At 43.8% G+C, this 14,747-nt stretch overlaps 1 protein-coding gene across 2 annotated transcripts in view; it reads right to left on the reverse strand.

The window, feature by feature from the left end:
* FBH1 (F-box DNA helicase 1) overlaps positions 1–14,747 on the reverse strand; it is a 134,628-nt gene that overhangs the window by 6,670 nt on the left and 113,211 nt on the right. For both annotated transcript variants that reach the window (XM_075345329.1, XM_075345330.1), the window contains exons 15-19: positions 12,102–12,223; positions 8,824–8,899; positions 8,175–8,369; positions 5,881–6,003; positions 1,374–1,480 (exon numbers count right to left, since the gene is read on the reverse strand). In XM_075345329.1, coding sequence (XP_075201444.1) covers positions 1,374–1,480; positions 5,881–6,003; positions 8,175–8,369; positions 8,824–8,899; positions 12,102–12,223 — 623 coding nt within the window. The remainder of the gene's footprint in view (positions 1–1,373; positions 1,481–5,880; positions 6,004–8,174; positions 8,370–8,823; positions 8,900–12,101; positions 12,224–14,747) is intronic.

Consider the following 14,747-nt stretch of genomic DNA (forward strand, 5'->3'; position numbering starts at 1 on the left):
TGGCTTATGTCTGTCAGCCTTTGTATTGTAAGGGTCTGTTTATAAATAAAGAATTAAAAAAAAAAATAAAACGATAATGTGTTACTCCACACAGAGAAATCCAGGTTTTTTAATGTGTAAATGAGCTGTTCCTGGCTGTGGGTTGGACACTGATCTGTAGGAAATCTGCCTCCAGGGCACATTTTGAATAACAGAGGGCGTTACCAGTGTGAGTTGTATAAATGTGTTGGGCAACACCTCTGTTTGGCAATCTCAGAAGCTCTGTCTGAGGATCTTGTGAATAATAGCATTTAGGACAATTTTTATCTCATTTTGGTCTTGCTGCATTCTGACGACTTTTTCCTGTTTTATGTTTCTATTGATGCAATTTTATGATGACTTTTTCTCATGCCATCTTACATCACTATGGTAGGTATCAGCCATATATTTAAAGCGACTAACTGCACAGAAAAACTGTTCAAACCAAGTCTAGACGCTCGGTGCGTCATGGTACAGCCAATATTTAAGTGCCCCTTCCCACTTGCTTGTTTTCTATCTCCACCTTTCTCTGCACCATAAAACCAGGGCTTTCAATCAAAGAAGAGGAGGGAGAGGAGACAGAGGGAAAACCAGCAGGTAGGAAGGTTTCATTTTCCAAGGCGCTGGATCCCAACATTCAACCTCGTAGATGTACAGCAGATGTCTGGAAGGGTTTAGTGGAAAATGCCATGGTCCGATTGCTTGACAAATGTGAAAAAAGGTAAAATCAAGAGAAAAGTTAACAAGTAGGGATGATCGAATACCTCAAATATTCGGCTTCACGAATATTTGCCGAATAGGTTGCCGCTATTCGATGCGCAATGTAAGTCTATGGGAAACCCGAATAACTAGTATTCGGAACTATTCGGGTTTCCCATAGACTTACATTGCTCATCGAATATTCGCATAGCGGTGACCTATTCGTCGGGTATTCGCGAAGCCGAATATTTGAGGTATTCGATCATCCCTATTACCAAGCTTTACATAGCAACTAAAGGTGTATTTATTCCACATCCTTAATTTGTTGTTACTATAATAACTATAACTTATCCACTAACTAGGTGATAGTACTAGATCAATGCAAGTTTTGGCTGTGGGACCCCAGAGATGTAGTAATTACTGCGAGAAAAGAGATCCCGATGCAGCACATATGCAGTTGGGTATTTTGTCTAGTTCTGTAGACTGTGAATGGAGTGACACCACTGCTCCATTCAAAAGCCAGGACACTGCTCTGGTGATCAGTGGTGGTCTCATCAATTGGATCTCCATAGACCTATTAGTTGAATTCATAGAGGATAAAGTGGTACTCAGGTAAGAACAAGTAAAGTAAACCTATTTTCTTATATCATACTCACTCCTGCTAAGGTCAAAATAGTCTCTATAGACTTTGATATTGTGAGGTGTTTCTTGGCTCGAGTAACAGCCACGTAGAGCAAATTCCACTCATCGTCTGGTACAGTAGCTGAAAGAAAGTAGCATAGAAATGGTGCATTGACTAATGATATTAAGAAACAGAAGTGTAAGCAACTATTATATACATTCACCAATGTATAGCATGCATCTAAAGCCTGCTTTACACGTTGCAATTAGTTGTACAATCGCATTTGCGATGTGACACGCCCAGGTTGCATACGGGATCTTATGAGATTGCACGTAGGTCGTTCATTTGCTGTCACACGAGCGTTAGTAGTCTATGTTAAATTGATCAATTTTGTGTGCGATCCTTTAGATCATGTGTTCTGTGACGTATGCATTGGGCACCTTTTTTTTTTTTTTTTTTTTATTTATTGACTTGACAAGCGTGTGTAATGTGTAGGGATGCGTTTTAACTATGTCATCTGCCATTCAGCTCTGCTACATGGCCGCTGACAGCAGACACAGACAGAGCCGCACTGTCAGAATGAACTCGGGTGAACTTCACCCGACTTCATGGTCACGCTGCGGCTCTGTCTGTGTCGCGTCCTGATTAGCGGTCACCTGTGAAGGGCTCACCGGTGACCGCTAAACTCCTGAGTAACTGAATTGAGCAGCCCTCTCTCGTATACTCACCGATCCCCGATGTCCGGCGCTGCACGGCATTCACACTGCTCCGGCGGCTTTTACTGTTTTGAAAAAGCCGGCCGCCCATTAAACAATCTCGTATTCCCTGCTTTCCCCGCCCACCGGCGCCTATGATTGGTTACAGTGAGACACGCCCCCACGCTGAGTGACAGGTGTCACACTGCACCCAATCACAGCAGCCGGTGGGCGTGTCTATACTGCGTAGTGAAATAAATAATTAAATAATTAAAAAAAACGGCGTGCGGTCCCCCCCAATTTTAAAACCAGCCAGATAAAGCCATACGGCTGAAGGCTGGTATTCTCAGGATGGGGAGCTCCACGTTATGGGGAGCCCCCCAGCCTAACAATATCAGCCAACAGCCGCCCAGAATTGCCGCATACATTAGATGCGACAGTTCTGGGACTGTACCCGGCTCTTCCCGATTTGCCCTGGTGCGTTGGCAAATCGGGGTAATAAGGAGTTATTGGCAGCCCATAGCTGACAATAAGTCCTAGATTAATCCTGTCAGGCGTCTATGAGACACCCTCCATGATTAATCTGTAAGTTACAGTAAATAAACACACACACACCCGAAAAAATCCTTTATTAGAAATAAAAAACACAAAAATATACCCTGGTTAACCACTTTAATCAGCCCAAAAAAGCCCTCCATGTCCGGCGTAATCCAGGATGCTCCAGCGTCGCTTCCAGCGCTGCTGCATGGAGGTGACCGGAGCTGCAGAATACACAGCCGCTCCGGTCACTTCCACACAGCAACTGAAGACAGCCGCGCGATCGGCTGAGCTGTCACTGAGGTTACCCGCTGTCACTGGATCCAGCGGTGGCCGCGGGTAACCTCAGTGACAGCTCAGCTGATCGCGCTACTCACCGCCGCTCCTCTCACCTCCACGCAGCAACTGAGGTGAGTAGCGCGATCAGCTGAGCTGTCACTGAGGTTACCCGCGGCCACCGCTGGATCCAGTGACAGCGGGTAACCTCAGTGACAGCTCAGCTGATCGCACGGCTGTCTTCAGTTGCTGTGTGGAGGTGACCGGAGCGGCGGTGTCTTCTGCAGCTCCTGTCACCTCTCCATGCAGCAGCGCTGGAAGCGACGCTGGAGCATCCTGGATTACGCCGGACAAGGAGGGCTTTTTGGGGCTGATTAAAGTGGTTAACCAGGGTATATGTTTGTGTTTTTTATTTCTAATAAAGGATTTTTTCGGGTGTGTGTGTTTATTTACTGTAATTTACAGATTAATCATGGAGGGTGTCTCATAGACGCCTGACATGATTAATCTAGGACTTATTGTCAGCTATGGGCTGCCAATAACTCCTTATTATCCCGATTTGCCAACGCACCAGGGCAAATTGGGAAGAGCCGGGTACAGTCCCAGAACTGTCGCATCTAATGTATGCGGCAATTCTGGGCGGCTGTTGGCTGATATTGTTAGGCTGGGGGGCTCCCCATAACGTGGAGCTCCCCATCCTGAGAATACCAGCCTTCAGCCGTATGACTTTATCTGGCTGGTTTTAAAATTGGGGGGGACCGCACGCCGTTTTTTTTAATTATTTAATTATTTATTTCACTACACAGTATAGACACGCCCACCGGCTGCTGTGATTGGGTGCAGTGTGACACCTGTCACTCAGCGTGGGGGCGTGTCTCACTGTAACCAATCATAGGCGCCGGTGGGAAAGGATAGCAGGGAATACGAGATTGTTTAATGGGCGGCCGGCTTTTTCAAAACAGTAAAAGCCGCCGGAGCAGTGTGAACGCCGTGAAGCGCTGGGGATCGGGGATCGGTGAGTATATGAGAGAGGGGGATAGACTGACATGGACAGAGAGTGAGGGACAGAGATAGTGACCGACTGACAGAGATTAGTGAATGACAGACATTGTGAGGCGCTTCAGAACGCAGCTTTTCAGCTGCGCTCTGAAGCGGACCTTTTTTAAGCTGCGGTGCAGAGCGCACACCTGCGCACATAGCCTCAGACATCAAAATCGTATGAGGGATGTCACACGTTTCAATTGACTAGGTTCGTGCAACAAAACGCTCAATTCTAGACAAAGATACGATGTGTTTGCGATCAACGGTTTTGCGTTCAATCCTGATCGCACGTAGATGTCACACGCAGATACCTCACAAACGATGCCGGATGTGCGTCACTTACAACTTGACCCCAACGACGGATTGTGAGATATATTGAAGCGCGTGTAGCGGGCTTAAGGAACAAAAAAAAGAAGGAAGTTCAGAAAAAAACATTAAAAAAAAAACCCACACAAAACTATACTCCTATGACATAAAATACACATGTATATATACTGCATATACTGGCTATAGTCACTCAGCAATGATTAAAAAGGAAACCTTGAAATATGATTTATAGAGGACCTGAAATCCAAACTATTCAGCTGTAGAGCAAAGATATTTAATCAGCCTCACAGTACTTCACCGCCTATAACGTCACTTTTCATTAGGTCTTTAATAGAGATCCATGCACTCTCCTCTCACAGAGCACGTTCTCTGTTGTATGACAATAATGAGACTGTTCTCTTAAAGGGGTCTTCTGCCAAAAGGATATGCCCTTTTCCTAGGATACGTCATCAATATCAGAATGATGGGGGTCTGGCACCCCCATGATGAGCTATTTTCAGGTCAGATAGTGGCCAGATGTAAATCAGTGAATGGAGTAGAGCTATTGCTTCCTTGGAATAGCGCTGATCTGCAGTATGCGAAGCAACCACTAAACCGCGTGATCGATCGGTGGTGTTCCATTCCTAGGAATAGGTCATCACTATAGAGATTCAGCAGAGGTCTAAACTTTAGGGATAGGGCTACACAGCAACTTGTGGTACTATAACCACTTGTATAACTTGTATAACTTGTTTGTCACATTGGGTTTTTTTTTTGCCTTCCTCTGGATCAACATGTTAGGCTACGGGTTGAACTAGATGGACTTAGAGTCTCCCTTCAACCTTAAAAACTATGATACTATGATAACATTAAAGTCACAAATGCTGTGCTGCCCAATTTGTGTGAATAAAGTGGAGTGGAATTGCAGCAGGGTGGGGTTTTCTGCCGATCATCAGGTCACGGTAACTTTCATCCACATGGCAAACACATTCAGCATCATTATTAGTTGTGATGTTATGGCTCAACACTGTGATCTTAGAGTGGATAACTTCAAATCACTGTGTAGGAACAGCCTAAAAGAAAACCATGTACATTATACAGTTGAGTACAATCTATTGTTTTTTGTATGGTTTCCTTTTCAGACTGGGAGAGGCTCTCTATATAGTGTTTCTCAATGGTGGTGGGTACAAATGTGCAGTATAAGGTCTGTACAAAGATTACAAGGGTATTCCCAAATCCAAGATCCTATCCCAATATGTAGTTGGTGTATCCATGGTTATGACCACTGAAATAGTAAGTTAGTTGCTTGTTGTCGTAACCATGGCTACCTAAGCTGCAATGTCCTGTACATGAGGTAAGAGACATACTTAATCAGGAGAACTATACTACATTTCCAATTGGAGATATTTGCTAATATTATTATTTTTAAAGCTATTACACATCAGGGTAGGATCTTAGAGATTGGAATAAGCCTTTACATTATTAGTAAACATTTTATATTTCAGGCCCATAAAAGGTGTTCATCTAAAAAGCAAAACACAAATTTGATGTGTCTTCATTAACTTTGCTTTGCAGCAGTAATCTATATCACATTTTATGCACCCAGTATTAAGTAAAAGAAGTAACATGTAATAGATGGCAAAAATCTTAGTATTCAATAAGGCAAGTGACGAGATTGTTACTCACAAATTGGAATCTGAAGCCTTTCCATATTGTGTCTGGCACAAGGAACTTTTGCAAAATCGTCTGTAACTTTCACAATATCAAACTCCATTCCTTTAGCTTTATGTACAGTTCCTAAAGTATAATCTGAAAGAGAATTTTATAAAAGTAACATATTTATGCCATATATTTAACTCACCACGATGCACTCGGCCAACAAGTAGTCAGCAGGTTTCACAGCAGGAGTAAGAGGCTGAAACACAGATTTCAGCGATGCGTCATTTATTAATCTGTTTACTTACAGCGAAGGTTTTATCACTAGGACATTATCATTGCTCTGACTAGCTGCCTCGTGCCAAGTCGTCCAACCATGCCCTCTCCTCTGATAAGCAATCACTGTCATAGACAGTGTACATAGAGCTTGGTGTTGGGCGGGGTTAGCTTTCTGAGCTCTGCTTCATACTACATCTAATAAGGCCGGGGCCACACGGGGACTACTGCGATCCCCTTGCATGAGACTCGGCTCGTGCTGGCAGTACAGCAGAGCCGAGTCTCATGCTTGTGTCCTTGCAACTGAGGTCCGTTCGTGCGAGCAGACCTCAGCTGCGGGGGGCGGGCCGGCACTCAGGAGGGGAGGGAGGGATTTCTCTCCCTCTCGCCTGTGTAGCCGGCTATAGACATTCTCGCATTGCACTGGCAGTACACCGGTGCACCGCGAGCGCAGTGCGATTTTTCTCTCGCCCCATTCACTTGAATGGGTGCGAGAGAAAGAGTCTCGGATTACAATCGCAGCATGCTGCGATTGTTTTCTCGGTCCGATTAGGGCTGAGAAAATAATCGCTCATGTGTGCTGTCACACAGGCTAGAATTGGTCCGAGGGGAATGCGATGTTTTATCGCACTCCACTCGCACCGATTTTCTCGCCGTGTGGCTTAGGCCTAACTCTGATTACACCATAACTGCTGCACCCACTAGATCAGTGATACATCATTGGACTCAGGGTCATTTTTCCTAAATTAGGCTGTGTGCGCACATACATGCTGAAATTTCTGCAGCGATTTGACATCATATGTGCGCTTCTAATCGCTGTAGAAACACTGCATAATGGATGCAGTGTGTCTGCAGAATAGATGGCGATTTCATGCACTCTGGATGCTGCCTCTCCCATACACAGAGTGGGAGCACCATCCAAAGCGCACAAATTAATTAACACGCTGCTTTTTTGAACTAACGGATTTGGGTCAAAATTTTAGAATCCAAATCGCTGCGTTCAAAAAATCAACGTGCGGATGGATTATGCACAATCTACATAGACGCATGCATTTACGCAACATGCGCACAAGCCCTTATAATGCTCTCAGATGAGGTAGAAAAAACCTGGTGCAAATTGCTTTTAAGTCTTAGAACCCTGGGTATATGCCACAAATGTCTCTCCTTTATGGTACTACTTCTCTGATCTGGACAGAACTTAGAATTCTGAGCATGTTAAAGGAATAACTGTTAATAGTCATCCTAGAATACATTCCCTAGTTTGGGACCCATTCCCAGTAAAGCTGGCTTGGAGCCTGAACCGCTCTGTGATCAAAGTCTAACTGAAACCTGCCAGCAGCCAAAACAAAACCACAAGCAGTTCCAGTCTTACAGTTACCTAGCTATTGAACCCATACTACGAACGAGTGTCGATGATTTAGCATCGGGGCGGGACTTTGTGGGTGGGATCTTTTTTATCTATTTCTCCCCTGGCTGATTTTCTCAACTTTTTTTTTTAAATTTTGAGCCACGGCCATCATCCCTATGGCCGGTATATGCAACATGCTATGTTCACGCTGTAGGGGAATTCTTCACTAAAATGGGGCCGGAGTCAGCACAGGCATATACCGCCAACCCTAGTGTTATTTTATTGAAGATGCTGTCTGCGAATATCATCTGAAACAAATTGGTGATATTTACAGAGATAGTGTCGTCAATAAAATGGTGCTGTAGATGGTGGTTTACGCACTCCTGCGACATTTTATTGAAGAATTCAACTACAAAGAGAACATAGTACTGTGCATGCCCGGCCAAATGGTTCATTCCTGACTTGGGAAAGAAGGACGTGTTTAGCGTTATAAAGTGGATAATAGAAACCACAATGGAACCCAACCGAAACTGCTGTATGCCAATGAAGTCTAATGGTTGCCATGTGGATCAGTCATATACCCCAACTAGCATAGCATCTGTTTTGAGCAGGAGCCATAATGCAGTTTGAGCAGAGCCTTAAAGGGATGTTCCAGCATATCAGTAAATAAATTCTATTATCAGGGGTTCAAAGCCCGTACCTGCATTTTTTGTGTCAGGAGTATGACAACTTTCTATCCTCTTCACCAACTCTGGTATTCGTTGATTGTACTTCTCAACAATACAAATTTTGCCTTCCAGCTCTCGGTCTTCAGAGTTTACTGCATACTCCTTTAATGCTGAAAACCCCTTTTTTTTCCATGTCGCAATGAATCCGTCTTTAATATACAACTGTTCTATTGAAAGGAGGGAAAATTAAGCCTGCATTACAAAAATTGTTCTGGTAAGGCCTCATTCAAATGTCCCTATTTCACGTAAAATGTTTTATCTGTAATTTTCATGGGTGGAATAAATACCCATTAGAGTCTATGGCAATATTCACATATCTGTTTTTTGTAGATCGTGTGTCTGTGCAAAAATCATGGAGACAGGTATTGATACCTTTCAGAACTGACAAGTATGGAAATCACGGAAATCACACGGTATAATCCATTTGCAGATTTAGAAAAGATAGAAGATGAAACTCTGACGACACACGGATCCAAAACACTGATGAGATTTCTACCATTATTGCGTACATGAAAAACACTGATGTCTGAAGGAGGCCTAGAGATTGCACTAAGCATAAATGCTGCTTCTATATACTACATTATGGTAAAACAAAGGGCTAAAACAGATGAGGAAACTTACTTCTCTGCCTCTCAGATTCAGGTTGAAGTAATACCCAAATATCATGAATTTTACTCAGTCCAAAGTTTTCTGGTCCCTGAAACAGAATTGTAAAGGAGAAACTTGATATTTTTTTCCTAAAATGAATTTCTCAGCAGGATTTCCCCCCTTCCCCACCCCAAACTATGTATATGTGCATGTAGCTCTTTCAAACACAAATCGAGCCAGTCCATTCCTCCTTACTGAGAAATCAGCGTTTGAATTGATATTCAAAGTCTGAAGAGCTATCTGTACATCTGAAGCCTCTGTCACTACAGCTCTATTCTCTGCCAAGCGTTGCTTCCTCCTCTTTGATTTACAGCCTCTTAGCTGTGCGACTTCAGGCAAATGAGTTGTTAGTCAAGAAAAAGGAGGTGTAGTCGATAGTCAGGGAATAGAGCTGGAGTGACAGAGACTTCAGCTCTATCAAATCAAATTCTGATTTCTCAGTAATGTCGGAATGGACTACCCATGTAAAGGTTTGTCTGGGCTTGTCTGTGAAAGAGCTACATGCACATATAAATAGTTTGGAGAGTAAAATGCTGCTGACAGCTGCCCTTTAACTTTTCCTTTAGACATTGGGCCATTTCAAGCATCAATACACTACGGAATGTTATACAAGTGATACGGTAATTCAGAAGTAAATGGCAGGCTCCACTACTGCTAGAAATAACAGTTATAAATCGCATCAGAGAATAAAAGAAAAAGACATACTGTACATTCAAAATGACAAAATTTGTTATGGGTTTATCATCGCCATTTGGTTCGATGGTATTACTGTTCAATTATTCCCATTTTGCAGATAAAATCTTAACATTTTATATAGAATCAGAACATTCGCTGAAAGATATGAAATGTCTAAATGTTGCCTGTGCTCCAGACCAGTCCTCTTATTCCACTATGGGTAGAAAACTATAGATGAAAACCTGTCGTCACTGATAGATAGAATTAGACCATGACTGTGGTATTGCAGCCTGGAATGTCTATCTCAGAAATGCTTTCTCCAAACTACTGCAAGGTTTTAGAGAAAATATAGTTGGAAAAGCTGGATGGGAATGGAGAGAAACCTGACTAGTTCGCTGCTGCAAGCCGCAGGGGACATACCTGGCTGCAATCGTACAGGCTCGGATTCATGCTGCCCTGGTTGTGGGGAATGATTCTAATAACAGGTTTCACATAATAGTGGCCAATCCCTCAAAAATCTGGTGTAAAACTGATATGGTGAAAGATGTTGCGTATTGTGTGTACAGGCAGCACAACTCCTAGAGCGTATAGAGCTAAGGTGCAAGGTCCAGTGAAGCCGACCACTTCTAACCTTCAGAACCTAAAGACAGATGAATAACACTCAGAAATAAGCAGGCCTGCCATAAAACATATTTATTGGGTTTTTTCTCCCCCAGACACACCACATTTTATCATTTATGAATATTTCCTTTTGTGAGCACAATATTTTGGGTCACAAACCCTTTGTCAGATGGGGTGAATGATGGAATACATCAGATGATCATGATGGTATCAGTCAGACCTCATATTGGTAGCTTTCACTTTAAGGCCCTGTGCGCACTAGAAAATGGAATTTTCTTCAGAAAATTCTGCACCCTCTGAAAGATTACCGCACCTGCGGTAAAAAAACGCAGCAAACCGCACCCGAAAAAGGTTGCTCCCTTGCGGTTTTTTACCATTATCTATGGCAAAAAACACAGGTACCTGCGGAAAAGAAGTGACATGCACATTCATTTTGCTGCAGAAATTCAGCAGCAAAACCTATAGAAGAAAAAAACCACAGTGTGGGCACAGCATTTTTTTTACCATAGGTTTTACTGGGGAAGGGCTGCTGCAAGGTTATGAACATTTTCTGCAGCAAATAATGCAGCAAAACCGCGGTAAAAAACGCAACGAGAACACAAGGCCTTAGACTCAGCCAATGTAAGTTTACAGCCAAGGAGTAGGAGCGGTGTGCAGTGTTGGCATTTTTTAGTTTTGCCTCAATAACTTTCCATAAAAGCAGGCGGATCTTACAAGAAGGGGCATGGTTTGGTATATTCATCAGCAAAGTGTGGCATACACTTCTTTACGCTGGTGCATGGCAGCTGAAGAATGTGTCAGATTCATTAAGAGGTGCAGGCCTCAAATAATTTGCTACATTTGTGTCATGGAGTCTTCATCAAGATGGGTTCACAAAACACCAGTCATCATAAATGAGCCCCATAGTTTCTCCTTTCTGAATGGCTGTCATTGTTCTTAAAGGTTTGTCTAGTGGAAACAAGTTAAACCTATCCACGGAACAGGTAATAACTTGCCTTTTGGTGGGTGTCTCATTGCTGGGACCTGACCAGAAGATTGGGGAACTTTAATCCTAGATACAAAAAGTACAGGAAAACGTTGAGCACAGCACTCTGCAGATCCATAACGAATATCTTTAGTTGCTTTTTGCCTTTTTCTGGGGTGGGGGGGGGCAGGCACAACTCTCCTCAATCAATTACTTTTAAGCAGATGGCTCAGAGTCACCATGGGAGAATTGACACTTGATACGCATAACATAGAACAGATTAGAACTGCTGAAGAAGCTCCAGTGATCCAACAGCCCATGCCTTCCAATATAGCTAGGATTACAGGTGCGTGCCACAACACACATCTGTTCTGTGGATCAAGTGTCAACTCTACCAATATCAATATGGTTACTCTGAGCCATATGCTTAAAAGTGTTTGATTGAGAAGGGTTGTGTCTGGTCCCATAAAAAACAAAAAAAATAAAGATCCATAGCTAATGAATGGAGCAAAGATCCTATTTGCACTGCCGCTCCATTCTATGATAAAAGTCTCCCTTTCTGCAGACTGATATGGGTCCGAGCGGTCAAACCCCACCGATCAACGTGTTACCACCTATCTTGTGGGAAAATAAGTTAACTTACTCCCATTATAAACTATGTACCTTCTGTGTTCAAGTGGAAAAAGTGCAAAGATGTAATGCCTGAATACCCACAATAAAATATGGCATACAATATTCTGCTGCTTGTAAACAAACACAATTTTGTGATCCCAAAACAGATCATGAGGATTAAATATAACACTACCAGGCATGCTCTGTGTAGGCAATGAATGCTAAGAGATGTGAGCTCAGACTCCCCCTCCAATACTGCAAAGAAGAAATGTAAAATTGGACATATAAACTGGAAAACCGTAATGTTTTAAGCGCAGCTTAAATATTTAGAAAAAAAAGTACAATAAAAAAAAAAATTAAAGGAGATGTCATCACTTACCCCTATAATGTGGATTAGTGAAGGATTTTCTCCATTGGTAACACTGACAGCCTGGTCAAAAACACAAGCATTGGTTCTAGATAGGATGGCAACCTTGGATTCAAAGTGCTCACGAACAGTACCTTCAATACAAAAAACATACTATTTTGACAGTCTTACATAACATGATGGAAATATTTCAGGCTCACAATTATGGAGATGTAGTTTTCAAACTGAAAAACAATAATATTCCTACATTTGATAAATAAAACAATGATGTTAGAAACAAAGTCAAAATGACAAAGGGCATTGCTTTGTCTCCCTTGTAAATGAGAAATATATCTTAGTCTGGCCATACACATTGAATGGCGGTGAGACAAATGATGGTTCTGCTGAACGTTCGGCTGACATCCATCTCAGCCGTGCACAGGAGTGCGCATTCAGGCAACAGACATATCCGCTATATTTCCCATACACAGGAGCACATGCGAAAGACACCAGCTGGCAAGTAGGCTGGCAGGTTATCGCCGGGTGAACAATGCAATACTCCGAAATTGGACCTGCGCGATCAAGCTCTCTCCAGACATCAGTCGGATGGCACCCCCATAAACATTTCAGTCCCTGACAGAAGTTCTGTCGCTTATCCACGTTATGGAAATAAACGCTGTGAGGTAGCAGCGTTGTTTGGGCAAAAACGTGAGGCAGTGAGGCAGCAGCGTGTTCACACCAACAGTCTATTTATTGTTGCAGCATAAATAGATCCAATTTCCCACAGTCAAAGTCTCTTCCGGATCATAGCCGGTGCATATAGATAAATTCTTTGCATCAAAAAGTCTTGTTACCTTAGGACCCCGTTAACCGCAGGGATCTGTATAAGGTTCTCCTAGGCTGACACTCTTGGCCTGTGTTCACTCCACACAGAACCAGCCCAGCTCACACAGCATGTGTTAGCTTCACCAAGCCTGGCTCTCAACTGAGACACACCCTGCTCTGCTCTGCATGATTTTAAATGAAAATGCCGGACATGAGGATTGCTACAAAACCTGGACTGGGAGGAGGGATCTGTCTCCCTGTTACCCTTTGTGCTATACTCCCAGTAATAGCTATAGCAAACTCAGAGGGTTTCCAGACACATTCTTGGGGACACATAGCGGTCTTCAAATATTACCCCTGTCACTGCCTCACATATCCCCCCCCTCAGTTCAAACGGGCGGGGTTGAACTTTTGCCAACATACAGGGACCTCTGGACAGGGCATCCGCATTGCCCTGCAACCTACCAGCCCGGTGTTCCACAGAAAAGTGAAAGTTCTGCAAGGAGAGAAACCACCTGGTGACTCTAGCATTTCTCTCCTTAGCATTCCTCATCCAGACCAAAGGGGAGTGGTCTGTCACCAGGCGAAAGTGTCGCCCCAGCAGGTAGTAGCGTAGGGATTCCAGAGCCCATTTTATGGCCAGGCACTCCTTCTCCACTATGCTATAGTTCTTCTCTGCCGGGGTGAGTTTTCTACTCAAATAGGTGACCGGGTGCTCTTCTCCATCTACCTCCTGGGACAGAACTGCACCCAGACCCACCTCAGAGGCATCTGCCTGTACTATAAACTCCTTTTGAAAGTCAGGGTTGGCAAGGACAGGCTGACCACATAGGACTACCTTTAGAGCCTGAAACGCTTCCTCTGCTCGTGTATTCCAGTGGACCATGACCGACTTCTTCCCTTTTAAAAGATCGGACAAAGGCGCCGACCTTCCAGCAAAATTGGGTATGAATCGTCGGTAATACCCCATTATACCCAGAAAGGCTCTTACCTGTTTTGTGGTAAGGGGACGAGGCCAGTTTTGAATGGCTTCGATTTTGTTTACTTGTGGCTTGATAACCCCTTGGCCTATCACATACCCCAAGTAACGGGCTTCTTTGAGACCCATAGCACATTTGCTTGGATTCGCCGTCAGACCAGCCGCTCTGAGCGAATCCACTACCGCTTGTACCTGAGATAAGTGGGTGCTCCAGTCACTGCTATAGATGATGATGTCATCCAAATATGCGGAGGCATATGGTTGATGGGGTTCTAACACTATGTCCATTAATCTCTGAAACGTGGCCGGAGCCCCATGTAAACGAAATGGCAAGACGACATAGTGATAGAGCCCCCCTGGCGTGACAAAAGCGGTCTTTTCTTTTGCCGCCTCTGTCAGCGGCACCTGCCAGTAACCTTTAGTGAGATCGAGAGTCGTGAAGTACTGGGCCCGTCCCAGTCTCTCTATCAGCTCATCGACCCTGGGCATGGGATACATATCAAACTTCGATACCTCATTTAACTTTCGGAAGTCATTACAGAATCTTAAAGAACCGTCTGGTTTCGGGATCAGTACAATGGGACTGGCCCATTCGCTCGTGGATTTTTCAATAACCCCTAGTTGGAGCATCTTTTTTACCTCCTCCGCAATGGCTTGCCTCAGGCGTACCCTTACTTGAGGCTCGGTGACAATATCATGGTGGATTACGGTTGTTCGGCCTGGTAGGCGTGAGAACACATCCGTATTCCGCTGCACTAATCTCCAAGACTCCCGTCTCTGCTGTTTTGAGAGAGAATCCCCTATCCTTACTCCCAATTCATCATCAGGGGACTCCTCCTTTGTTGTTGTCAAGGCACCTGAAAATGTTAGGTCAA

Source organism: Anomaloglossus baeobatrachus, chromosome 4 (assembly GCF_048569485.1).
Source record: "Anomaloglossus baeobatrachus isolate aAnoBae1 chromosome 4, aAnoBae1.hap1, whole genome shotgun sequence".
Taxonomy (NCBI): Eukaryota; Metazoa; Chordata; class Amphibia; order Anura; family Aromobatidae; genus Anomaloglossus; species Anomaloglossus baeobatrachus.